The sequence below is a fragment of the Arvicola amphibius genome, chromosome 15, assembly GCF_903992535.2.
Source record: "Arvicola amphibius chromosome 15, mArvAmp1.2, whole genome shotgun sequence".
Taxonomy (NCBI): Eukaryota; Metazoa; Chordata; class Mammalia; order Rodentia; family Cricetidae; genus Arvicola; species Arvicola amphibius.
In genome coordinates, this window is record NC_052061.1 from 32,510,357 (window position 1) to 32,537,465 (window position 27,109).

The following is a 27,109-nucleotide window of genomic DNA, read 5'->3' on the forward strand; positions in this document are numbered from 1 at the left end:
GTTTACCATGGAGACTGGAAGAGAATATCATACTCCTTGGAACTAGAGTTATAGTTGATTGTAAGCCACCATGTGGGTGCTGGGAATCAAACACCAGTCCTCTGGAAGAACAACCAGTGCTCCTAACCAGTGAGCTTCTCTCCAGTCCTTTGTTTTTGGGTTTTTAGTTTAGTTTTGTTTTTTAGTTTTTTTTAAAAAAAAAATTGAGGCAGTTCTACTAAGTTTCCCGGACTACTGTATTTTTAATCCTCTCGTGTCGACCCCCAGTAGCACTGCAGGCGGCAGGTCGAGTCAGTTCTGGTTACCTTAATCATATCATCCATGATGTGCACATCAAAGCCTTCACAGTCACCACAAGGGCTCCGGATCCGCCACAGATCCTATGAAGGAAGAATAGTCCTGTGTTACATCTGGGCTACAAGACTACGGGTCAAGAGGGGTGCTGGTCAAAATGACACAAAACTTTAATCCCAGTTTGGGAGGCAAAGGTAGGTGGATCACTGGGAATTTGAGGCTGCACAGTGAGTTCCAGGCCAAAACTGACTCAAAACAAACCAATAAGCAGAACCACAGGCAGGCAAAACTTGCTGTTCTATATATCATAGACACAGGAGCCTCCCACGCGCCCCCCCCCCCCCCCCCGGCCCAGGAAAAAGTGACAAAGACCCTGAAGAGCCAGAGTGGTTTGTGTGACAGATGGGTTTGAGACTGTGTAAACGAAGAAGACAATCAACCAGAACTATGAGGCTGAGGCTTCTGTAAGTAGTCCTCTAGGAGCCTGGGAACACTGCATAAAAGGACAGGAGAGGGCTCCAAAGCACTGTCTAGCCAGTCCATCTTCCATGCCCTGCTCCTTGGGCCTGGAAATAAGCAAACTTTTCTATAGTCACTCTTTAGTCATGAGAGTCACAATCCATAGGGAAATTCCATCAGGTAAATAACACAGAAAAAATGCCCAGAAATTAAGTGATAGAGCCATGAGGGTACCACAAATAGAGCCATTCTCATAAAAGGAATATCAAATATGATTCACTCTTCATTTTAGGTTCAAAGCATTTCAAATCCTTTCAATAAAAAAATGCCTTTTCCAAAATGACTTGGTGACTGTGGCTGTTTTGATGAGAGAATTAAAATGAAGCTTTTCTATTTTTTCGTGCATAAAAGAGAAGTCCCCATTTCAGAATGCCCTAACAAACGCAGCCTCTGTTCTCTACAGGAACACAGCTAGCTGCACAGCATGCCTCCTGAAACACCTAATTTATGTTTTTAATTATTCTGATAAGCCGCAATTGTAAAATGACAACACAGTCATTTCCATTTCATATGTCAAATTACTGCTTTATAAAAATGTAGCCTTCCTCTATTCCATCCTGCAGCTACTGATGCAGGAAAGAAAGGCCCATCACCAGGGCCCAAGCTGTTCAGTCTGCACCCACCGACTCTGAAGAACACAGCTTCCCCACCCTCCTGTTGCCTACCCTGAACTCCACGACCATGGCGTGCAGTGAGGCAGCCTGGGGCATCACCACAGCTCCAGGTTCCAGGTACTGATCCACAGAGGTGCGAACATACCAGAAGTATAGGTTGTGCCATGGCAGCAGGCTGGTGGTGAAGAATGGTTCACCCAGGAGCATGGAGACCTGACAACCAAAACAGGAAGAAGTCAGGTATCAGGAGTGAGGCTAACAAGTGAAGGGCAGCTCAGCAATTTCACAGGAACATGCACCAGGTCATTCATTCATCATCACTCAGCCAACAGATGGGCACGCCCCTGAAGACAAAATGAACCTCACATACTTTTGGAAAGGCACAACCAGCAACTACGGACAACAGTTCAGCAGCTTCTCAAGAAGCTAAACACAGCCAGCCATGGTGGCACATGCTTTTAATCCCAGCACTCAGGAGGCAGAGGTAGGCAGATCTCTGTGAGATCAAGATCAACCTAGTCTATATAACAACCCTTTTTCAAAACAAAGAAAAGGCTGCAGAGAGCTAGTGCTTAGTAACCAGGTTCCTGGTGAGCAGCTCTGGGGGGTAAAAAGATCTGAGCAAAAAGAACCCTTCAAAGAGGACTTTCCTGAAGGGGGAAGGAGAGGTGGTACACCATGTTCCTTAACCTCAACAAACTATTCTGCTCTCATCTGAGAGGCACAGGAGCCCAGTGCTATGTTCACTGGGCCTTTATACAAACCCTCACCCGCCCTCATAGTGGTGAGGTCCCTGTTGGTCAAGCTGCAACAGGAACATCACTAACATTCAGCTAAGGCGACAGGGCGGAGATTAGGTCACCATGGCGTCACTCTGTCCCCACTCACATAAGCCCCAGTGGCTCACCTTCTTACCCTCCAGGTCTGCAGATGTTAGCAACTCAGGCCGTTTCTTGATGATACTAATTTTGTCTTCCAGGTGGTTAGCCTTGAAGATCTTCAAAAGAAAGAATATAACCATCTTTATGCTCACAAATTGTTTTGGGCCTGGGGAAAACAATTACTGAGCAGAAGCTTCATGGCAGAGAGCCTGCCTGGTGTGCTTGAGGCCTGGATTCAGTCTGCAGCATCTTAAAAAGTTAAAACTAACACCTCTCAAAGTTACCTTCCCTGCTGAGTTTTCTGGCCAAATGGCTCTAGGATACCTCTTTTTTTTAAAATTTTTATTTATTATGTATACAATATTCTGTCTGCGTGTATGCCTGCAGGCCAGGCCAGAAGAGGGCACCAGATCTCATTACAGATGGTTGTGAGCCACCATGTGGTTGCTGGGAATTGAACTCAGGACCTTTGGAAGAGCAGGCAATGCTCTTAACCGCTGAGCCATTTCTCCAGCCCCCTCTAGGATACCTCTTCATCTGCTTGTGTAAACATCTCTTTGGGCACTTCCTATAGACCATGAGAGAAGTCATGAACCAATGATTTCTATCATCCAGGACCTATTACAGGCCTTGCAGTTTTGGAAGAGTAAGTTACTCCCAGGAGCAAATCACTTACTTCTACTTACACAAAGATGCTAATTTCTTATTCTTATGCGAAATGAGAAAAGGCTAAGCTTCTTCAACTACAAAAACCAAAAGTAGAGTGGAAACATTTGCTTCTGATTGGACGCCAGAAGTCTGGCAAGGTGGTGCACAACTTTAATCCCAGCACTTGGAAGAGAGAGACAGGTGGATCTCTGTGAGTTTGAGGCTAGCCTGGTTTACACAGGGAGTTCCAGGCCAGCCAAGGCTACATAGTGAGACTCTGTCTCAAAACATACATAAAAAAATCCTACTAATTAAATATCTGCCCCAAAGCCAAAAGGCTGCTCTCCGGGTAGCAGGTACAGCCAGGAAGTTCCTGGTTGTGATGCTACTGCAAAGTCACCCACCTCAGACTCAAGGAGGCAGGGCCGACAGTCCCCCATGAATTCAGAAACAACTGTCACTTACCCTCTTCATCAGTCTATAGGAAGCTACAGAACTCTCAACTGTAAACACCTGAAGAGAACACAAGAGATGGACTTAAAGAAGGTAGACACACCCAAGATGAAAACCTGTCAAGAAGACAGTAAAACAATGGCCTGGCCTTTCTGCCTCCCTGGGACAGCAGCTATCCTGGGTATTCACTTGGGAAGGTGGCCAACTCAGAACCCTATGCTGCAGTACCTGCCAGTGGTAGCCATTACTTGGTTCCTGACCACGAATGGAAACAGTAAAGTTCCTCAGCCCCCAAACCAAGGCCCTTCCACCAACAAAAGCTACATCTGCATAGGGCTTTGACCACAGAAACTCATGCCTGAACTACACCAGGCCCTAAATCAAGAGTCAACTTTTTTTTTTTTAAAAAAAAGTGAAAAACAACAAAATAGAAAATACAATAAATTTAAAAATGAAAAGAGAAGAACAACCTTACAGAGACGACAAAAGCGTACCCCAGTACCTGCTCTGCCCCGAGGTGATGGGCCAGCACGGAGAGCAAACTGCCGTCACTGACACAAAGACAGACGGCACCTGGCATCAGCACCTGGGGAAAAGAGCAGGATCAGCAGAGGTCACCTTAGTCCAGGGGCTTCCTCCTGACAAGCTACCAGACATGGTGCCCTTCCCCCAGCTGCACTCATAGGCTTCATTTTCCTGTTTTTTTTTTCTTAATTTTATGCATATGGGTATTTTGCCTTCCTATGGATTATAATCCACTGAGGCCAGAAGGGGGCATCAAATTCCTTAGAACTGGAGCCACAAACTGAGTACTAGGTACCACACCTGGGTCCAAGGGAAGAGTAACAATGGCCCTTACCACTGAGCCGTTTCTCTCCAGATCCTTAAATTTCGGAATACACCAATTCTCATCTTCCTTCCTGCCCCCACACTGCCATGTCTGCCTTCTCAGCACACAGTAACCAGTCATGGCACTCACTCACTCTTCCCACCAGGGCCCACTGCTAGGAAAGACCCTCCACACCTGGCCAGAAGGCTCAGCTAAAGGCATACATGGTCCGGGAAGGTACCTTCTAATCTACGTTAACGGATCTCTTCCCCATCTGGCCCATGGCTCCTCAAAGGGTAGGGTGCCTTTATGGGTCACAGATCCATTGCAGAGGAACTTATGGCAGCTTGAGGTCTTCTTCCCACAAAATGCATGCATGTGCAGACATATTTCTGTACACAACTCCCAGGGGTTCAGGAGACTCCTCTAAATGCCATCTGGGAAATCCAGACTGAACCCCAGGTCAGAGAGCGGCACGGTCAGATTTACAACAGATGAAAATGGGAGAGGTGTAGCTTACGGTATGATCACCCACACCAGCTGCTGTGACTACAGAGGTAATGGTATCTAGCACAACAAGCGTGGGCTGGGAAACGGCTCTCAGGGGAGCTCTCACGGGAAGGGTAAACACCCAGGGGACCTCTCACAGAGCAGAGAACAAGGAGAGTCCAGAACAAGTTCTCAGGCTCTCCAGGGTCTGCTCCAGATGAGGCCAGTTGGAGATATCGACAGGAAAGACAAAACAAAACTGTAAGAGCACAGCATAAGCACAGCAGTAAGACCCAAGCATAAAGACAGGGACACTCACAGTCCTCAGGGCTTGGGCATACTGGTCAGTTCTGTCCTGATCATTTATCTCTCCAAACCGAGGCCGGTTCCAGAGCAGGTGAGCCTGACAATCACACACAGGGCGCACTTGGTAGACTTTCGCATTCTCATCAGCACTGAGCAGGGAGGGGAAAAGCCAAACATAAGTGATAACTGGAGAGCACGAGAGCATGGTACAGGGAATGAGAGCACCAGAGCTAAGCCTGGGCCCTGGAAGACACATGCATACTCTACAAGAGTCTAGGTGAGTCTGGACACTAGCACATCGGGGGCTACAGAGCCCTGTGATCCCATACTTTTCATATATTTGAACAGAACTTACCAATCCGTAACAGTTTCTACATATACACAAACACACTGATATTTCCTGCTACAAACTTCTGCTTTTTAAATTATTATTATTACGGCATGTGTGCTGAGGAGCACCACAGCACAAATGCAGGGGTCAGAGGACAGCTTTGTGGAACAGGCTCTCTCCTTCCACCATGTGGATTCTGGGGATCAGCTTGGACTATAAGCACCTTTACCCGCGGAGCCATCTCCCTGGCCCTTGCTCTTATTCCATTCTGTTCTGATATAAATCTCTGCAAGGTCTGTCCAACGGAGAGTTTACGCCAGTGCAGACTCTGATGACTCTGATGGCTCCACACCAACAACAGGCATACCTGGTTCTCTGAAGGCTGTACCACACACAGTAGTCGTCATGGTGGGCAACCAGGCATCGGGGGGAGCCCTGAACAATGGGCTCCTCCTGCGGCAAGAAGTATACACACTGCATCCAGTGGTCCCGCCACTGAAATGAGGAGTAGAGAGCCAGCTTTCACTAAGCTGTGACAACAGTGCTTCCAATCCAAAGGCCCAAAGCCTTTAGTTGAATAGACATATGGCATAGACTATAAGTGCCTATTATGGCCCTAAAGATAAAGAAAAAATTCTAATCGGAGAAGTCAGTGTCCCAAAAAGCTTTCTGGATCCCTGCTGACTTTAGAAGACATCACTGGGGGTGGCCTTCTAAGGTAGCTTTAGAAAGGACAAGTGCAGGCTCTGCTCTCTCCTCACAAAACCGTGCCATCATAGTTAGGGTTACTATTGCTCTGATTAAAACACCATGACAAGAAACAACCGGTTGCCTGGTGTAGTGGCCCATGCCTTTAGTCCCAGCACTTGGGAGGCAAAGGCAGGTAGACCTCTGAGTTTGAGGCCAATTTGGTCTACAAAGAGAGTTCCAGGACAGTCGGGCTACACAGAGAAACCCTGTCTTAAAAAACAAAAACAAAACAAAACAAAACAAAACAAACAAACAACAAAAAAAAAAACCTTGGGGAGGAAAGGGTTTCTTTGGCTAATCCTTCTATATTGCTGTTCATCACTAAAAGAAGTCAGGACAGAGCCGGGCGGTGGTGGCGCACGCCTTTAATCCCAGCACTCGGGAGGCAGAGGCAGGCGGATCTCTGTGAGTTCGAGACCAGCCTGGTCTACAAGAGCTAGCTCCAGGACAGGCTCTAAAGCTGCAGAGAAACCCTGTCTCAAAAAACCCAAAAAAAAAAAAAAAAAAAAAAAAAAAAAAAAAAAAAAAAAGAAGTCAGGACAGGAACTCAATCAGGGCAGGAACTTGGAGGCAGAAGCTGATGCAGAGGCCATGGAGAGGTACTACTACTTACCAGCTTGCTCAGCCTGCTTTTTTTTTTTTTTTATAGAACCCAGGACCACCAGCCCAGGGATGGAACCACTTACAATGGCTGGGGCCTCCCCCATCAGTCACTAATTAAGAAAACACCCTACAGCTGGATCTCAAGGAGGCATTTTCTCAATTGAGGTTCCCTCCTTTCAAATGACTCTAGCCTGTGTCAAGTTGATATAAAACTAGTCAGCGCAAGCGCCAAAGCTCTTTCCTTCACCTGCTGGACTATAAGCCATCTTTCATTTGAAGGAAAAATTCTCTGACTCACAACCAAGGCTGTCCTAGTAGCCCATGGGAAATCCTGCTCTAAGAGCCTCTTGGGACATATTCCAAGGCTTTAATATATATACAGAATTTCCTTCTGTCTTTAAATAGCTTCAAAACACAGAAAGGTCAAATATAATACACAATATATAACTGGATCCTAGATAAGGAAAACAAAAGCTATCAAAGATCTTTGGGGACAATTTAAGGAAATTTTATTTTGAACCATGTTAGATGTTATGGAATAGAATACTGTTAATTTTCTTAGGTGTGATGATGGTATTTTGATTATGTGAAACTGCTTTATTCTCCTAAGTATCAAAGAGTCAAGGCGCAAGTCCTCCAAAAGACTTTGCCGCCGGCAGGTACCTGTGTACTCCTAATAAACCTCTTGCCGTTTGCAAAAAAAAAAAAAAAAGAGTCAAGAGTTAGATGTTTGTAACTTACTGTCAAATGACTGAGCAAAAACTGGGTGTGCAGTGAGAGAGGAGAGAGAGAGACACAGCAAGTACGGGAAATATTAACAACTAATAAACTGAAGCAAAGGCACTATCAGTGTTCATTCTCACTTATTCTGTGACTCTATAAGTTTTCAAAACAGAAGTTGGGAAAATGGGGGCCAGGGAAGATGGCTTAATTGGGATGGTGACTGCTGCAGGGCAAGGAGACCTGAGGCCAAGTGCCCAGCACCCACGGGAGAACTGCAAAGCTGGGTGTCTACACCTGGGGGAGGAAGGGGGCAGAGACAGGTGCATCCCTGAGTGGTCTGGCCAAATCAGTGGATTTCAGGTTTAAGAGAGACCCTGTCTAAAAACTGAAGGTGGGCAGTGACCTCTGACTCCACACACACACACACACACACACACACACACACACACACACACACACACACAGGCCCACCTCCAGGCACATATGCATACACCAACACTAACTAACAACTACGTACACTACTTACACCATAACTCAGACACATACCACACTGCATCACACACACACAAAAATTTAAAATAACAGAGAAAGGTTGTTTGGCTTACTTCTTTGAATTAAATGAAGCTTTTTGTTGTTGTTGCTTTCTTTGTTTTTTCAGACAGGGTTTTTCTGTGTAGTTTTGGAACTCTGTAGACCAGGCTGGCCTCGAACTCACAGAGATCCACCTGCCTCTGCCTCCTGAGTGTTGGGATTAAAGGCGTGCGCCACCATCACCCAGGTCAAGTTTCTTGTTTTTGATTTTTTTTAAGAACTAGAATATTCTAAATTGTGAAGCATGATTTACAGTGATTCGGACTGGAGATTAAAACCCAGAGAGTTATACACGTTAGGCAACTACTCTATCACTAAACTCACTTGAGTCCAAGGTAACCTTTAATAAATTGTGATAATCCTTATCAAAAATCCTACATATAAGGAAAACAAGAAAAAGAAGCTATTTTACATAAATATGTATATAACAGATTTATACTAACAAAAACCCAGAAACAACATAAATGTCCAGTTCAGATATAGGTTAAATATTTATGAAGAATACTCAAAGACATGAAAAATGACAGACTATAAGCCGGGCAGTGGTGGCACAGGCCTTTAATATCAGCACTTGGGAGGCAGAAGCAGGCGGATCTCAGTGAGTTCGAGGCCAGCCTGGTCTACAGACCAAATTCCAGGGCAGCCAGGACTGTTACACAGTGAAAGACTGTCTCAGAAAAAAACAAAAACAAAACAAAGCAAAACAAAAAAACTATGATACAGCATAAAAATACAACAAGAGACCCAAGAAAGGTAGTTATTTTCGGTGGTTGGGCCCAAAGTAAATGTATATACATTTTTAGAAAATATTTTTTAGAAAATGTTTTTTAGAAAATATGGCAATAGCATTTGAAAAAATTAGGAAGAATAACTATCCTAAAAAGTTGGTGCCTGAGTTAAATGTGTCTATATACCTGCAATCCAAGCACTGAGAAAGCTGGGCGAGGAGGAGCGTGAGTTGAGGCCTGTCTGAGTGACCTTGTAGTGTGAGTGAGCTTGCTATACAGCAAGATCTTCTTTCCAAAAAAAAAAAAAAAAAAAAAACAACAACAACAACAAAAACCCCGGCTCAATTCTGATGGAGTGACCACCTGTTTACTGCAATTTCCAGGAACCAAGGAAACTAGGCTTTCTCAGACTCCAAGAGCATATATACAAATGAAGATAAGGCTTCTTCCACTTGCCTGGGACATAGCTCACTCACTTGGTCCTGAATTTAGCAAAAAGGCAGGCATCTAAGATGTCTATTCAAATACAAAGACTAAAAACTAAAAGTCCAAAAGCCACATATACAGTAAGAAAGGATAATCAAGTTATATTCTCCTTGTTATTCCTTCCTATACTGGAGGAATTTGTGCTTCCCTAACATCTGCCTCTCCCATAAACCCTAGACAAGGAGGCTTCTGAGTTCTGATGCTAAGAGCTGGTGACAGAATCTCTGTTCCAAAGTGAGGCAGGCTAAATGGGATCAAAGTGGTTTTGTGAGTTCATCAGGGAGAGTCCTTCAGTTTTCAAATTCCTAATATTATAAAAGTTATCAGTGGTTTAGAAAGAGAAGACACGGGACCCACACCTACCCTTCCACTCCCTGGACACAAGACCCTGCACTCTAGGTATCGCTATGGTTACCTGGCACATCTATATGTAGACTCAAGGAGAAAATACACACTGTAGTTCTCTCAAGACATGCAACTAAAATGTACTAATACTCCATTTTTGAAATTTCACAAACACTACCTATGGGGCCCAAGACAGCAGAGGAAGTTGACATGCACTGACTGACCCACAGCTGCCTTAGGTCAAACAATTAGAAAGAGGTAGAGTGAGGAGCTCCCAGGTCTGGCTAGTAACAGCAGCCCCACAGCAGTGAGAGCCTTTGGCCTAGGTAGTAAATCAGGGACCAGAGCACAAGAGCTGCTACATATATTTTCTCCTTGAGCCGACATTATATCCAAGGAGAAAACATACCGAGCAGCTAAGCCAAATGGTGCAGGCCTGTATTCCCAGCTACTAAGGAGGCTGAGGTATGAAGATCTAATGCTTAAGACCAACCCGGTCAATTTAGTATGATCCTGTCTCAAAAAGTAAAAAGAAGTTGGCCACAGTGAGATACACATATATATCTGTAATCCAGCGCCCAGAAGAGGGAAGCAGGAGGACAGAGTTCAACGTTAGCCTCGGCTACGTAGTCTGAGGTCAGCATGGGCTATATGAGATGCTGTGTCAAGCAAACAAAAGCATAAGGAGGCCTGGCAACTGGAGGTATTGGCACATGCTTCTAACAACAGGAATGAGAGACTGAGACAGGAGGATTACTGCCTTTAGTTCAAGGACAGACCAGGCTTCACAGTAAGAGACTGATGAACAATGAAGGAGTACTTGGGGCTTTATTTTTGGGTTTCTGGGTTTTTTATTTTTGTTTTTTTGAGACAAGGTATCCCTGTGTAACAGTCCTGGCTGTTCTAGAACTTGCTTTGTAGACCAGGTTGGCCTCAAACTCACCGAGATCAGCCTGCCTCTGCCTCCCAAGTGTTGGGATTAAGGGCATGCGCCATCATCGCCTGGCTATGAAGGCGTGCTAGACACTTGGGTATATCTGTAATGCAGTGATAGCGTGCCTGCCTAGCACGTGTGAGGCCAAATGTATAATCCAGTGGTTCTCAACCCGGGGGTCCAACCTTTTCACAGGGGTCGCCTAAGACCATCTGCATATCAGAGACTTACATTACTATTCATAACAGCTGCAAAATTAGTTGTGAAGTAGCAATGAAAATAATTTTATAGTTGGGGTCACAACACAGAACTGTATTAAGGGGTCACATCACTAGGAAGTCTGAGAACCACTGGTTTAATCCTCATACTCCAAGAAAACAATACTAATATTAATACACTGACCAGTCTGCAATAGAGCCACCTTGTTCACTTAAAGACACAGGATGACTTGAGTCCTTACAGGTGGCCTTTCTGTTGCTCTTTTTCTATTAAATTACAGATATGATGACTATCCTACATGTGAGTCACTCTGCATGTTTGCCTTAAGCAAAAGTATTCAGGGTTCCAGCATCTACTATTTTCTACCAGGCTGGACTGAGCCATGCTGTGTTCTATGACTGTTCTGACAGTTCACACTCAAGCTTTAACACTGGTGCACCATCAAACTTTCTGAACTGTATTTACTAATATATAAAGACAGTATTTTATTGCAGTTCATTTATGTTTTTTTATTTCATAGCAGTTTAAAGGTAAAAATGTATCATATGCTGAAGAGTAATCTGGATTTCCATTTTGTGGTTCATATTCCTCTGCTTATATTCCCTAAGCTGGAGAAGGTGGATTTTGAACCAAAGGAAGTGAAGTTGTAGTTCTCCATTTCAAGTTGACCTGAACCCTGTGGATTACTTCTGGCAGAAGGCGGTGAGGGGAGGGGTTATACCAGGACAAAGGGGAATATCAGAACTAATTCACTAAGACTTCTGCTGCTCACTGTGGCCACTGGTGTCAACCATGAACTCACCCAGAGAGGAGAGGTCCACCGCACACTGACAGGCTACGCTTTTTCTATTTCTCAGTATAACAGCCCTAACTGTTCTAGAACTTATCTTGTGGACCAGGCTGGCCTTGAAATCACAGAGATCCTCCTGCCTCTGCCTCCAAATTCTGGGATTAAAGGCGTGCACTACCACTGCCTGCATGCTCTCTAATTTTTATTTTTTTATTATTACTTTCTTTGTAGCATTCAGGATGTAGTATAGGCACTCATGCAGGCTAGGAAAGTGCTCTATCTATCGCTGACTTACATCCCTAGTCCCTTGTGCTTCTGTGTGTGCATGTGTGTTTTCCCAAAAGAAAACTGCTTCTTTGCCTTTGACTGATACAGTGATCTAGTGGCCAAAACCAAACCAAAACAAAACAAAGTTTCCTGATTTACATGAAATGTGCTTAGCTCCTGCCTCTTACCTGAAGCTCCTGTGGGTCTGTCTGTGCCCAAAAGGGCGCCATAGTACATCTGATCTTCCCCTCAGGGTCCATTTCAATGTCCCACCAGGACAGAACCACCTGCGCTTGGCCAGATGCCAGAGGTACAAACTGCCTGCTATGGCAGGCTGCCGAGCTACTGACTTGCTTGCTGAAGTCCACGCTGTGGAAGAATATTCAGGAACTGAAGCAGAATTTAACTCACACACTCCACTGTTAAACTTCTAAAACTTAGACCTGACCAACTAAGGTACTGATGCGGAGTGGATTCAGCTAGGTTTCCATTCCATAAGAGAAATCCGATCAAATGTCTCAAAGCACTGCCACCCCAGGAGGCTCCACGGTACCTGAACATTGGTAACACATCACTGAGGACAGTAAAGTCAGCAGGTGACACCTGGTTCAGCTGAATGTCATAGACTGAAGGTGCACCAGGACACCTCTCCAATTCTGAGGGAGGGACGATGACCTGCTCTCCGAGACTAGTCTGAACACGGACAGGAAACAGCTTGTTCCATGACCACATCCTTCTGGACTCCACCAGCTGGGCATAGACAGTTGCTTTGTGAGGCACGGCTTCACAGTGCTCCTGAGTTTATATCAAAACAAACCAACAACAGTCACAGTAAGTCAAATACCCAGTCAAAGGCTTTAGCATTTGTTGCGGAATATTTGTTTGCACTGTAAAGATGTGTCTTTGTAGCCGGGCGGTGGTGGCGCACGCCTTTAATCCCAGCACTAGGGAGGCAGAGGCAGGCGGATCTCTGTGAGTTCGAGGCCAGCCTGGTCTACAAGAGCTAGTTCCAGGACAGGCTCTAAAAAAGCTTCAGAGAAACCCTGTCTCGAAAAACCAAAAAAAAAAAAAAAAAAAAAAAAAAAAAGATGTGTCTTTGTCAAGGTGCCTTCTGATTGGTTTAATACAGAGCTGAATGGCCAATAGCTAGGCAGGAAGAGGTTAGGCAGGATTTTCAGGGACAGAGAGGACTCTAGGAAGAAGAAAGGCAGAGTTGCCTGTCAGCACAGAGGAAGGAGGATGGGCAGTACAGAGAGATGAGGTGTCAAGCCACTCTACTGAATGTAGATTAAAAATTATAGGTTAACCTGGATAGTGGTGGTGGTGCATGCCTTTAATCCTACTACTTGGGAGGCAGAGGAAGGATCTCCATTAATTTGAGGCCAGTCTGGTCTACAAAGCGAGTTCCAGGAGAGATAGGACTGTTATACAGAGAAAACGTGTCTTCAAAAAAAAAAAAGTTAATTTAAATTGTAAAAGCTAATTAGGAACAAGGGTCAAGCTTTCATAATTACTAATAAGTCTCGGTGTCATTATTTGGGAGCTGGCTGGTGGACAGAAAATGACTTCTAAGGCCTCCTTCCCGTGTCAGGAGAGTGAACTATTTCCTGCACTATGTCTTAAAAAGAGAAAGTGCATCATGGATAAAATGATTATTATTTTGAAGACAATGTCTTCCTAAACAGCCTAGGCTAACCTCCCCTCCCTGGCTGTGGTTCTACTCCGCCTAATGGTCCTCTTACATCAATCGTCCTTTCATTCCGCCCATCATCAGGCTTGGGAACCCAGCGGTGGAGAGGATTTTCACAGCTGGAAATTAAAAGCAAAAGTTTCTCTACCTCAGCCGTACTGCCACCTGAGCTAGATGCCTGCCAGGAATCGAAGGGAGGCCCAGGGTGTAGAGAGATTCTGCAGGGCTGTACTGAGCATGGTGGAGCAGTGACTGTGTACTCCTGAAGGCCCTGAGCCCCTTACCTGCACAAGATGCCTATGTGCATGCTCATAAGAGGGCAGTGCTCCCTCTCCAATCAGTTCCGTGTCAAACAGCTCTGTGACCAGGATGTTAGCCCGACACGGCAAGTCACCATCTAAAAACAAGTGAATAGAGTCAGAAACATGCAACAGACTAGGAAATGTATTTATGACAGACATGTTAACTACCACGTCAAAGAGCAGAGGTTAGAGAAACAACTCAGTGGAAATAGCAAGGCGCTGCTCCTGCAGAAGACCCAAGCTCAGTTCCCAGCACCCATATCAGGCAGTTCAGAACCCCTAACTCCAGCTCCAGGAGATCTGACACCCTCTTTGGGTTTCTGAGGCGTTCTTTAATCAACTACTCTCTAAACCTCTAAAACATAATATTACTGCTATGACTGTAATTTTTAATGAGCCAACAGACCTTGGAAAGAGCTATTTATCATGGAGAATTAACTGTAAACACTTCTAACGGCTCACGAATTACATCAAACAAAGCCCACTCGTCTTCCCTCTACAGAGGACAAATTTCACAGCTGACACTGAAAAAGAGCCACTAAAGTGGTTTAGAGAGGTTGAGTGCAGAACAAGAACTGAGCCTGGAATCCTATAGACAAGGACTGGACACCACTTCTAGCCTGGAGGGCTGGGTTCTAACCACCAAGTTAGTAGTCTCAACTGTGAAACGAGGAGCAGAACGAAGGGTAGAAAAGTACCTTTCCTATGGCACACACATGGGCTCATGTGTCCATTTTATTTACACATCTAGGAAAGTAAAGTGGAAGTTAAAAGCAAACTCCATCTCCTGGCTTAGAATCAGTAACTCTCTCTCCAGATGGAACACACTGTCCCACCTTGACCCACCCCACGCCCACACACTCGCAAGCCTCCGCCTTAGTCGACAGCTCCTGTCACACTGCACAGAGAGGAACATCATGATCAGGTCTAGGACTGCCCTATTCACCATTCCTCAACGACAAGAACAATGTCTTACAACCAGTAGGAAGAGTCAGCAAACACCAGCTGAATTCTTGACTCTTCCCTGTCAATCATCATCAAACCTTCCCAATTCTATCTCCTAAATTAAGTTTAAGGTGATTATGAGACTTAAAATGATTTACCATTCAAGTCTGTTTCATTAAAATAAAAACAAAGCTTTATGACCCAGTGGATTTTAGTAACTACCTCTTAGAGCCTGTTATTTATCAAGTGAGTGTGAATTTAGGAGTGGGTACAGAGGAGCCTGAAGAAGGGCAATTACCCCAAGCGTGTCCTAACTTATCACATGAATGCAGTGGATAGTTGAACACCTGTCGCCACACATACTGAGGGTAACCCATCTGAGGAACAGATTCCAAACTCAGATGCTAATTTTAAGGTCTCAGAACAGATCCTTGGGAAATTCACATTTGGAATTAGAAGGAAAGTAATAAAGTAGCAAAGGTATATGCCTAACCCTAACATTCAATAGGCCACCCATAATAAGTACCAGGCTAGCCAAGACTACAGAGCAGATCCTTTCTCAAAAACAAAATCAAGGGAAGTGAAAAAGGAGAACCAAAATTAGGAAACATCACTGGGAACTGGAAAGAGTTTCAGGAAGGATGGAATGCTGAAGTACCAACACTGTGGCATCTAGAGAAGGGAGACGGAGCAGACTTGACTTGGCAATGGGGAGGCCATTTGTGGTGGACATAGCAGCACACACTTGTAGTCCCACCACCTGGGAGGCAAAGGCAGGAGGCCAATGTGTTTGAGGCTAACCTGGGCTACATAAAGAGAATCTGTCTCAACAAAACAAAACAAAAACCTGGGAAAGCTACCAGTTAAGATGGGTGCTAGGCAGTGATGGTGCAGCCTTTAAACCCAGCACTCGGGAGACAAAGGCGGACGGCTCTCTATGAGTCTGAGGCCAGCCTGGTCTACAGAGTGAGTTCCAGGACAGCCAGGGCTATTACACAGAGAAACCCTGCCTCTTAAAACAAATAAACACGTGGAGAGAGAGAGAGAGAGAGAGAGAGGGAGGGAGGGAGGGAGGGAGGGAGGGAGGGAGGATTATGTTTAAGAAGAGAAAAGGGTACTGGCTTTTCAAGTGAGGTTTGGTGTCTTTGTTGAGCCTGGTGTGGTGGTGCACACATCTAACCCGAGCACTGAGGACGCAGCAGCAGGTGGATCTCTGTGAGTTTGAGGCCAGCACAGAAGAGCATACACTGATACACAATTTCATTTGAAATTTCCTTGAAATTCTAGAAAAAAAAATGACCTAATTTAATTGAAAGAAAGGGTATCCGTGAGTGCCCAGGGTCGTGAGTAATTTTTTGAGCATGAAAGAAATAATCTATTGTGTTGATTATGACCATGGTTACAAGTGTCCCTTAATTTGCCAAAATCTGCCCAACAATCATATATTCACATTGTTTTAGAGTCTTGTTATGTAGCCCAAGTTAGCCTCAAATTCACAATCATCTTAAGTGTTGGAATTATAAGCACGCACCATAATATTGGGCTCTACACTATATTCTTGAAGTATATATGCATTAATGAATGCATATTCAATCATTAATGATTCATTATGAATCAATATGATTCATTCATATTCAATCATTAATGATTCATATTCAATCATTAATGATTCAATATATTCAGTATATATGCATTAATGAATGCATATTCAATCATTAATGATGATAATGGCAAAATTAAAATAAAATACTTCAATCCTAACTGTCTATTAACTCCAAGATCTGACACAGACATACATATAGGCAAAACAACAATGCATATACTATATGGGAGGGAAGTCCTTATGTATATGTGTTACTTTTATGGTTAATGAATAAAGAAGCTGCTATTGGACAATGGCTTAGCAGAATATAGCCAAGCTGGAAAAGATACATAAAGAAAGTAGGCAGGGTCAGGGAGAAGCCATGTAGCCGCCAGCCAGAACCTTGTCAGTAGGCCACGAGACTCATGGTAAAATGTAACAGAAATGGGTTAGTTTAAGATGTAAGAGCTAGCTAGAAATATGCTTAAGCTATTGGCCAAACAGTATTGCAAATAATAATAGTTTCTGAGTGAGTATTTGGGGTCTGGGAAGCCGGGAACAAACAAGCAGCCTCCCCCAATACACATAAAATAAAAAATATATAAAATATTTTTTAAAATTAGATTTAAATCTAATCATTTTATGTTTGAGTGTTTTACCTACACGTATGTCTGTGCATGACACACATGCTTTGTGCCCAATGCATGGGAGGCCCTGGAACCAGTTATGGATGATTGTGAACTACCATGTTGATGCTAAGAATTGAAGTGTTCAATATGAGTTGTTTTTTTTTTTTAAGATTTATTTACTAATTATGTATACAGAGTTTTCCCTGCATGTATGCTACGTGCCAGAAGAGGGCACCATATCTCATTACGGATGGTTGTGAGCCACCATGTGGTTGCTGGGAATTGAACTCAGGACCTCTGGAAGAACAGTCAGTGCTCTTAACCTCTGAGCCATCTCTCCAGCTCCCAATTTGAGTTGTTTTTAGAAAAGGTCTTGCTATGTAGTCCAGGCTGACTCAAAACCCACGATCTTCCTTCTCCCTCAACTTCCCAAGTGCTGGGATTACCCATACCTAGCTTTAGGGTCTGAGGGATCAAACCCAGGGTCTTATGCACCCAAGACAAGTACCCTACCAGTGGCTTCATCCCCATCCCCACAGTAATTTTTTTTTTTTAATGTGAGAAAAAAGAAATCCAAGTATGGTGTAATTATAGTACCCTGGAGGACCAAAGCCAACCTCAGCTACACAGTGAGTTCAAGGCCAGCCTGGACTGTATTAGATCCTGATGATGGTAATGGCAAAATTAAACTTAAAATAAAATACTGACTTTAAGTAGATCCTTCAATCATAAAATACTGTATCTTAAAAACTGGTGATGGCCACAGCTTCTTTCCTCTTCCCCAAATGTTGTAGCTGTGTTCTCCAAGTTTCAAAGAACATGTAGAATTTTCTAAGCTTCAAACATCTCACTATAAAGACTTTTTCAAACACTTCACTATAAAGACTTTTTTTTTTTTTTTTACCACCTTACGTTTACTTAAAGCAGAAAGTTTCTTTCCTGTGTGTGACTGCTGTGACATTTCATTAGCTCTGCTTCCCACAGGAGGGACAGCTCTCACCTGGTCCAACTGTCACCTCAGTGGAATGCTTGTTAATAACCTTAATCTTGTCACTGAAGCCATTTTTCTCCACGATCTTCACAGCAGCATCAGCCATAGGTTTAAAGACCTGCAAGTCAGAGAAGGGTGAGAGAGAGATGACGGGAAGTGAAAATGACATGTGCTAAAACAAACAAACAAACAAACCACTTCCTACTCGAGATGCATAGCTAGCAAGATAGTACCTGATTCTGGCCCCATAATTGACACTAAAAATGTTTTAGTCTCTAAATGTGTGTCACGAAATGAACATAAAAAAGGCAAGCCTGGTCTACAAGAGCTAGCTCCAGGACAGGCACTAAAGCTACACAAAGAAACCCAGTCTCAAAAAAACAAGAAAATGAACATAAAAGGATGAAATTCAGCCAGGTGTGGTTTGCTCATGTCTAATCCCAGAATTCAATATGGTAAAGCAGGAGAATCATCATGAATTAAAGGGAAGCCTAAGCTCTGAGCTATATGGAGTGAAAACCGGTCTCAATATCCCCCACCTGTTCAAAGAGAGAGAGAGAGGGTGGGGGGGATGAATTAAGTTTAACTTCAAGGTACCTTGAAGCTCCCACTTCATGCCCACTAGGTGAAAATGAAGGAATTCTGCACTACTTAGTAGGGCACTGAGTGTCACTGTGCTGACTCAAGATGCTAAGAGTACAGTTCTCCCACAAAACCGTCTCCAGAGATAAGGAAGACAGCTGAAGTATGGCCAGTCCACCTTCATTTTCAGAACTGACCCAGACTAAAAGCACAGCCTTTATTTCCTTATGATACATGGGACCCTCCACTTTACTCTCCCAGTCACACCCCCTTCTTAGTCCACATGATGCTTCCCAATATTCACAGGCAAGTCTGAACCCTTCCCACCCCATCTGCCATATCAAATCCAACTGGAGGCTGGAAACAGTGACACATGCCCATAATCCCAGTACTTGGGAAGTGTAGGTAGGATCTGGGTTCAAGGCCTGCCTAGCTACACAGAAAGTTAGTTTGAGGACAGCCTGGTGTCTAACACACAGACACAACCAAGGAAGCACAAAGTCCTCCATGCAGAAGTCATTCCTGAGCCCTTCACTAGCCCCTCTAGCCCTGGCTTTTCAACCGGCCTAGTCTGGATGTCACGGCTTTATCCCATAAACACAGAAACTTTCATAAATACAAAGTGGAAACAAAATAAATGATGGAAGATTTTCATTTTTTTCTAAACCTTTGTCTGTATTTTCTACCATGAACATGATTTTGCTTTTCATATAACAAAGAAAATTCATATTCTTTGGAAAGAATGTATGTACTTGGAGCTGGAGAGATAGCTCAGAGATTAAGAGCACTGGCAGATTTTCTGGTCCTGAGTACAATTCCCAGCAACCACATGGTGGCTCACAACAATCTATAATGAGATATTCTGGCAGCAGGTATACATGCAGGCAGAACACAATAAATAAATAAGTATGTATGTATGTATGTATGTATGTACTCAGCTGGGGAAAAATAATCATTTCTAAAATGTAGTTTTCACACGTGGTCTCTGGCCTCAAACCTCAGCCTTCATCAATCAGTTTGTGCAAACTTCTAAAACTATCGCAACCTCATTGTCACTCCCCTTCCCTAACCCTTCGGGCTCTGACCATTTACAGCCTCTCTCTCCTCAGCCCACCAATCAGGGCGCGCCTTCCCACTACCTCATCAAGACAAGAGGGAAAATCCTTCAGGAGCAGCTTCCCACTCAGGTGAGTCAATTAAAATTGTGGCAAGTTAACATTAAAACCAACATGACAAACACCCACCCAGTCCCATCTGCACTGTCTACAGGTAACTTTCATCAATTTCCATTTCCTCTTCCAGTGCTTTTTACGAAAAATAAGCAACACCTTATTTCTGACACAAAAGCAGTATAATTGTACCTGCATTTTCATATAGAATATTGAGAAGACCACTCTACCAGTGGAGGACGAAATGAAAATAAAGAAGCTTGTCCCTGCCTTCCCAGTTGCACTGTACTCTGCCATATACATATGCCACAGGTTTGATCCCTGAGGCATGGAGCAATATGCTTAGCTATACAAGCTTAACTGGCTAGCTCTGAGTTCAAGTGGCCCCACAGCTATAAAATGTGACGACAGAGGACACTTTGTCAACCTCTGGCCTCTACATACAAGCACCCACCTACACCCAAACACACAGCAATCTCACCCCAGCCATGAACAGAGACAAACAATGAAGTAGACTTCCCAACATCCAGTCTTCCTTCCTTCAGAACAGGGACGGTGGTGCTGTACAGAAACGGACCTGACTTCAAGTGAGGAACCCATCTGGCTCATCAGACAGGTTCCCCTTTGTCAATTATTTTGGCCAATTTTATATACAAGGAGAGATTTGCTAGAAATTTCTAGGAAAAGCCTGCTTGCTTTTAAAAGAGTAAGCTGGGGTCATGTCCTATCTGACACGTCTCCAGGGGCTCTTTAGTGGCTCTCCTATGGTCAGTAAAGTCACAGGTTTACAAAGGAAGGTCGTACACCACACAGAGCAATAAGAAACATTCAGAATGGCAGGAGACATGGCTCAGAAGTTAAGAGCACTTGCTGCTTTACAGAAAACCAGAATTCAATTCCCAGTATCCACACTAGTTAGCTTAGAAGTATGCATAACTCAATCTGATGCCCTCTTCTGGCCTCTGAGGGCACCAACACTTTAAAAAAATCAGGAGCTGGTTATCCCACCAGCTCAGAGCTTTAAAACCCATACTGCTCTTCCAGGGGACCCTTGTAGGGCGGTTTACAAGATAAGAGATTGACACTCTTCTAGGCTCCACGGGCACCTGTACTCATGTGTGCACACACATGCATAATCAACCTTTTTCTCTCTACTTGTCTAGGTTGGTCCCAGTTTCTGATCATTGAGAATAAGGCAGCATTATACCTTTTTGTTTGTTTGTTTGTTTTTTGTGAAATCCACAAGTGCAGGCTCTCATATACAACAACTCAGGATTTGATATCATAGAATTCACAAATAGATTTTTAAAAGATTTCTTTTTAATATTTTTAATTTCATGTATGTGTGCATATGTCTGTTGGAGTGCAGTGCCCATGGAGGACAGAGGTATCAGATCCCTTGAGTTGGAGTTACAACCAGTTGTGAGCTATCCAACATGGGTACTGGGAACTGAACTAGGCAGTCCTCTGAGGAGCAGAGGGGCTTTGTAATAGGGCCCAAGACTTTTGTAGGCCCCCCAGACCTCAGCACAACTGACTCCGTGATGGAAGAACCATTCAGACTATAAAACTCAGCACATAGACAGTAGCACCTGCCAAAACAAAAACAAAGACCTAATCCATCAAAGTCCACAATTCTGAAAAATCTTTAAATGTATTATCCTTACTTTTTGGCTTCTACAGTTCTGTGTCTGGCTGTTCTTGTTTATTGAAGTATGTAAACCTAAGACATAGTTTTTGTATTTACAAACTCACCCTAAGAAAGGATCAGTGCTACACTGGAATCCTAAACACCCAGTGATGTGGGATTCCCCTCTGTATGCTGTGATTACTATTGGTGAATAAAAAAACTGCTTTGAGCCTATAGCAGAGCAGGGCAGAACTGAATGCTGGAAAGAAGAAGGCAGCAGAGTCAGGGAGAAGCCATGGAGCCACAGCCAGAGACAGATATGCTGGAACCTTGCCGGTAGGCCACAAACCTCGTGGTAAAATATAAAATAATGGAGACGGGTTAATTCTAGATGTAAGAACTAGCTAGCAATACGCTTAAGTAATTGGTCAAGAAGTGATTTAATTAATACAGTTTCTGTGTGGTTATTTCGGAAGTCTGGGCAGCTGGGAAACGAACAAGCAGCCTCCTTACAACAACCCAGCATTGTCACTGGCTGGTTAATAAAGACTTTATATGGCTTAGATCCACACCCGAGCAGTCTTCTCTGGTGGACACCACACACAGCTTTTAACTACTAAGCTACCTCTCCAAGCCCTAAACACCTTTTAAAAAAAATTTAACTTTACCCATTTTATTTATTGTTTGCTCATTTTTTGGGATAGTGTCTTTTTAGTCTTGGCTGTCCTAGAACTCCATATGTAGATCAGGCTGGATTCAAACTCAGAGAGATCCTCCTGCGTCTGCCTCCCAAGTGCTGGGATTAAATGTCTGTGCTACCATGCCCAGCCTATTCATTTTATGTTTGAGTGCTTTGCATACATGCACCATGTGCATGCTTGGTGCCTATAAAGGTAAAATAGGGCACTAGATCCCTTGGAATTGAAATTACGGATGGCTGTGAATCACCATGTGAGTGCTGAGAATTGAACTTTCTGTAGGAACAAATGTTCTTAACTACTGCGTCATCTATCCAGCCAGAAATAGACTATTCTTATCCCAGGTTAAGTATACCTAACTCAGGCCAGGTGTAGTGACACATGCCTTTAAATTATGTGCATGTGTGTCTCTGTGTAGATTATGTACATGCGTGTCAGGACCCACAGAGCCAAAGGGGTGAGATCCCTCCATGCTAGCTGTGAGCTGCCTGTCATGGGTGCTGTGAACTTCATTCTGGCTGACTGCAAGGGCAGTAGATACTTTTAACCATGAACTATCTCTTCAGCCTAGGCTCATCTTTTACAGAAATTGATATGAGCTGGGCATGGTGGTGCACACCTTTAGTGCCAGCACTAAACAGGGGTGGGACAGAAGCAGGCAGAGCTCTGTAAATTCCAGGCCAGACTGATCTACATAACAAGTTTTAGGTCAGCCAGGTTATGTAGAGATCCTGTCTCAAAAAATCAAAATAAATATTATCGTGTGTGTGTGTGTGTGTGTGTGTGTGTGTGCATAAGTGTGAGAATGCATGTGCCACAGAGTCTTCTGACATGCAGAAGTCAGAGGACAACCCTAGGGAAACTATTCTCTCTTCCCATTGGGAGATCCAGAGGCCAAATTTGGGTTATCAGGTTTTTAGGACAAGTCACACCTTTATCCACTGATGCATCACACCATCCCAAATGTTCATCTTTCTAGATTTTGAAATTAGAGCCACACTTTAGAGATGGCAGGATGGACAGCTAATACAATCAATTCCTAGCACCCACCATGGCAGCTCACAGCTGTCTGTAACTCCAGTTCCAGGGGATCTGACACCTTCACACCAATGCACATACAATAAAGTTAAATAAATCATAAACACATCTAAAAAAATTTATTTTAGCTAGGCAGTGGTGGTACACACCTTTAATCCCAGCACTTGGGAGGCAGAGGCTGGCAGATCTCAGTGAGTTCAAGGCCAGCCTGGCCTACAAAGTGTGTTCAGGACAGCCAGGACTGTTAGAGAAACCCTGTCTTGAAGGAAAAAAAATTGTTTTTAGCCAGGCAGTGGTGGCACACACCTTTAATCCCAGCACTCTGGAGGCAGAGGGATCTCTATGAGTTAGAGGACAGCCTAGTCCACAGAGTGAGTTCCAGGACAGGCTTCAAAGCTACACAGAAAAACCCTGTCTCAAAAAACAAAAACAAACAAACAAAAACTTATCTTATTTAAGATACTAGTGTTATTCATTCACTACATTTCCTGTTAGTGCATACATTTATATTGTCATAAAAATAACATGCTTAAAGTTTTATTAAAAAAAGAAATGGTAAAGATGTCAAAATGACTCAGTGGGTAAGGGAGCCTGCTGCAGAGCCTGATGAAACAATCCCTGAGTCTGCATGGTAGGAAAAGAAAAACCCCAAAAGTTGCCCTCTGACCACCACACAAATGCCCCCCCATACAAATAAATAAATTAATTAAAATAAGCCGGGCGGTGGTGGCGCACGCCTTTAATCCCAGCACTCGGGAGGCGGAGGCAGGCGGATCTCTGAGTTCGAGGCCAGCCTGGTCTACAAGAGCTAGATCCAGGACAGGCTCTAGAAACTACAGGGAAACCCTGTCTCGAAAAAAAAAAAAAAAAAAAATTAATTAAAATGTGATAAAAATTTAAACTTATAGTAGTAGACACCTTTAGTCCTAGAACTTCGGAGACAGAGATGGTAGATATCTATGAATTAGAGGCCTACCTGGTCTACACAGTGAGTTCTAGGCTAGCTAAGGACATGTAATCAACCTTGTCTGTTTGATTTTTTTTAAGATTTATTCATTTATTATGTATAGTGTTCCACCTGCATGTATGTCTGCATGTCAGGAGAGGGTACCAGATCTCATTATAGATAGTTGTGAGACACCGTGTGGTTGCTGGGAATTGAACCTAGAACCTCTGAAGAGCAGGCAGTGCTCTTAACAGCTGAGCCATCTCTCCAGCCCAAGACCTTGTCTCAAAAAGGAAAAAAGAACAAGCCAGGTGGCACACACCTTTAATCCCAGCACTTGTAAGGCAGAGGCAGGCGGATCTCTGTGAGTTCAAGGCCAGCCTGGTCTGTATATGGAGAACCAAGACTACACAGAGCAACCACATCTCAAAAATCAAAAAAGGAAGAAATAAAAAGTCATAATATAAAAAGCAGCTAGTTCTACAGGGGCATAAAACCTTGTTACACTTTTAAATATTTCAATGTCAGGTCACATTCCAGAAAAATTCAATAAAATACCAATTAATTACAAAAAATTAAACTGATGCTGTTTTTTTTGTTTTGTTGGGTTTTTTTGTTTTTATTTTTGTTTTTTTACATAATTTAACTTTATTTTATGTGCATTGGTAGAAAGGTGTCAGATCCCCTGGAAATGGAGCTACAGACAGTTATGAGCTGCCATGTGAATGCTGGAATTGAACCCAGGTCCTCGAGAAGAGCAGCCAGTGTTCTCAACCGCTGAGCCATCTCTCCAGCCCCCAGACTGTGGTAAGTCAATTGGGCAGGAGCTGTTGGAGACCCAGGATGACCCTGAGCCCGACTTCCCTAAGTCGGCCTCTGGGTGTCATCACTCAGTTCCTACAGTGCTGGGGCTCGGATCCAGGATACATGGTGGGCTGGTACTCGAGAGACTAAACCACATCCCGACAAACACTTTCATGTAAATCTTAGCACAAAGCAGAAGCATCTCTTAATTTTTTTTATGTATATGATTGTTTTGCCTGTATATAAATATGTATGCCACAGGTATGTCTGGTGCGTAAGGAAGTCAGGATGTCCCCTGGAACTGGAGTGACCATGTGGGCACTCTGGGAATCCAACCTGGGTTCTCTGCAAGAGCAGACACTCTTAACTACTGTGCCATCTTTCCAGCCCACATAACTATTTTTTAAAGCTCCTCAGAGAGGCTGATGGCCAAGTCTGTTTCAGAGCAGAAAAAAAGCTCCCGGAAAAAGAAACCCTGTCTGACTCATCTCTATGTGTGGAGAAGTTGGTCACGTGCTTGGCATGTGTTTGTCAACAGACCAGGAAAACCCAAGGACCTAAAGACCTTCCCCTGTAAGATACAGGACACATACCTAAACAGTAGGGCTTACCTCAATAGCATAGCAGAAGTCAGCACCTGCAGTAACTGCCATCATGGACAAGAGACCTGTGCCAGTGCCAATGTCAAGAACCAAGGCTTTCTGTCCTCTGTCTTTCACCCTGCTCACTGCTGCCCGGATACCCTGGTAATACTTTATATTCTACAAGAAAGGAAAAAATAACTGTCATGTTATTATAGATAAGTGGAAAGGAGCTCCTCAGGCTTGGGGACGTGGAGGACCCCAGATCATCAGCACGTGACCTCACACTTACCCTGTCTTTGTCGTGCAGCATGTCTGCATAGGATGACCTTGAAAGATAAAAGGAAAAGGTAAGTCAGAAAGCTTCGCTAATAAAGACATGCATGAACCCATCAAAGAGTTCCCACACATAAGTGCAGTCCTCAATGGAATGGAACAAGTGTGTCATCTGCTTTAAGATATTTTAAGAGCCTGCTGTGGTAGCTCAAGTCTATAATCTCATGAATTTCAAGGCTGAGGAAAGAGAATGAGTTTAAGACCAGCAAAACACAGTTTCAAAAAAATATTTTTTTTTTTTAAACTGGGCATGATACTGATTACCTTTAGGACTTAGAAGGCAGAAGCAGGTGGATCTCTGTGAGTTTGAGGTCAACAACATGGTCTACATAGCAAGACTTTGTCTCAAATAAATAAAATTTTATTTATTTGGGGCAAGAAATGCATGCACATGGTACATGTGTGGGGTCAGAGAACAATTCTGTGGAAGTCAGTGCTCTCCTTAAACCATGTAGGTTCTAGGATTGAGCTCAAGTCCTTAGGCTTGGCAGCAGGTACCTGTACCCACTGAACCATCTTGTCAGTTCCCAAAATTTATTTTACTATGATCAGTTACTGTCATTCTCTGCTAATGCAAAAAAATAATAAATCTCAGAGCAGATGTTCTTCTTAGACCCAAAAAATGCTCTAGTAGTTAACCTAGAGAAATAATTTTTAAGTGTGTATTTATTTATCTAGAGGTCAAAGGTCAATTTGCAGAAATCAATTCTTTCTTTCCACCTTTACATGGGCCCTGGGGATCAAACTCAGGTTGTTAGTGTTGGTAGTAAACACCTTTAGCCTGCTGACCCATTTCACTGCCCACCCTATAACCATGAACCTATAACCTATAACCATGAACACCCCATATTATAACACTCAATAACCCTAACACTTGACCTAACCTTGAATGATACTTGTACACATCCACACTAGGAAGAGGAACTGGGAAAAGGACAGCATAGCTGCTGTATATGTGAGGGTCACCAGGCTCAGAAGTTCACATCACATCAGGGGGAAATGACTGGCTAGATACACCATGTAAAGAGAAAAAGTAACATCCATATTTTAGTTCATATATCATCAGGGGAAAATAAGCTAAATACAGTGTATAAAGGGAAGAAAATCAGAGAGATTTCATGAGTGGACTGAGGGCAGGTGGGGATGGAGCATGAGCGATCATGCTGGAGGAGCCATGGAGGAGGCTGAGGAGGACTGTTAGAAGGGGCATTTCAGAGTTGAGCAGAAGCCTGGCACAGGGTACTCTTGCAGAAGTCTATGGGAAGGGCCCCAGGTTAGACTCCCAGCGATAGTGGATAAGTAGCCTGAACTGGCCATCTCCTGTGCCAGACTGGTGCCTGGCCCAATTGACATCAGAGAGGCAAATGTAGACGCAAAGCCAAACAT

The 27,109-nt window shown here is 43.7% G+C and overlaps 1 protein-coding gene across 2 annotated transcripts in view; it reads right to left on the bottom strand.

Annotated features, from left to right (window-relative positions):
- The window catches only part of Prmt7 (protein arginine methyltransferase 7), a 36,264-nt gene that overhangs the window by 3,223 nt on the left and 5,932 nt on the right, over positions 1 to 27,109 (bottom strand). For both annotated transcript variants that reach the window (XM_038312689.2, XM_038312688.2), the window contains exons 3-15: positions 25,680 to 25,716; positions 25,418 to 25,567; positions 17,949 to 18,057; positions 13,775 to 13,887; positions 12,354 to 12,595; positions 11,989 to 12,169; positions 5,732 to 5,859; positions 5,047 to 5,182; positions 3,912 to 3,995; positions 3,422 to 3,469; positions 2,335 to 2,424; positions 1,479 to 1,640; positions 306 to 380 (exon numbers count right to left, since the gene is read on the bottom strand). In XM_038312689.2, the coding sequence (XP_038168617.1) occupies positions 306 to 380; positions 1,479 to 1,640; positions 2,335 to 2,424; positions 3,422 to 3,469; positions 3,912 to 3,995; positions 5,047 to 5,182; positions 5,732 to 5,859; positions 11,989 to 12,169; positions 12,354 to 12,595; positions 13,775 to 13,887; positions 17,949 to 18,057; positions 25,418 to 25,567; positions 25,680 to 25,716 (1,555 nt within the window). The remainder of the gene's footprint in view (positions 1 to 305; positions 381 to 1,478; positions 1,641 to 2,334; positions 2,425 to 3,421; positions 3,470 to 3,911; positions 3,996 to 5,046; positions 5,183 to 5,731; positions 5,860 to 11,988; positions 12,170 to 12,353; positions 12,596 to 13,774; positions 13,888 to 17,948; positions 18,058 to 25,417; positions 25,568 to 25,679; positions 25,717 to 27,109) is intronic.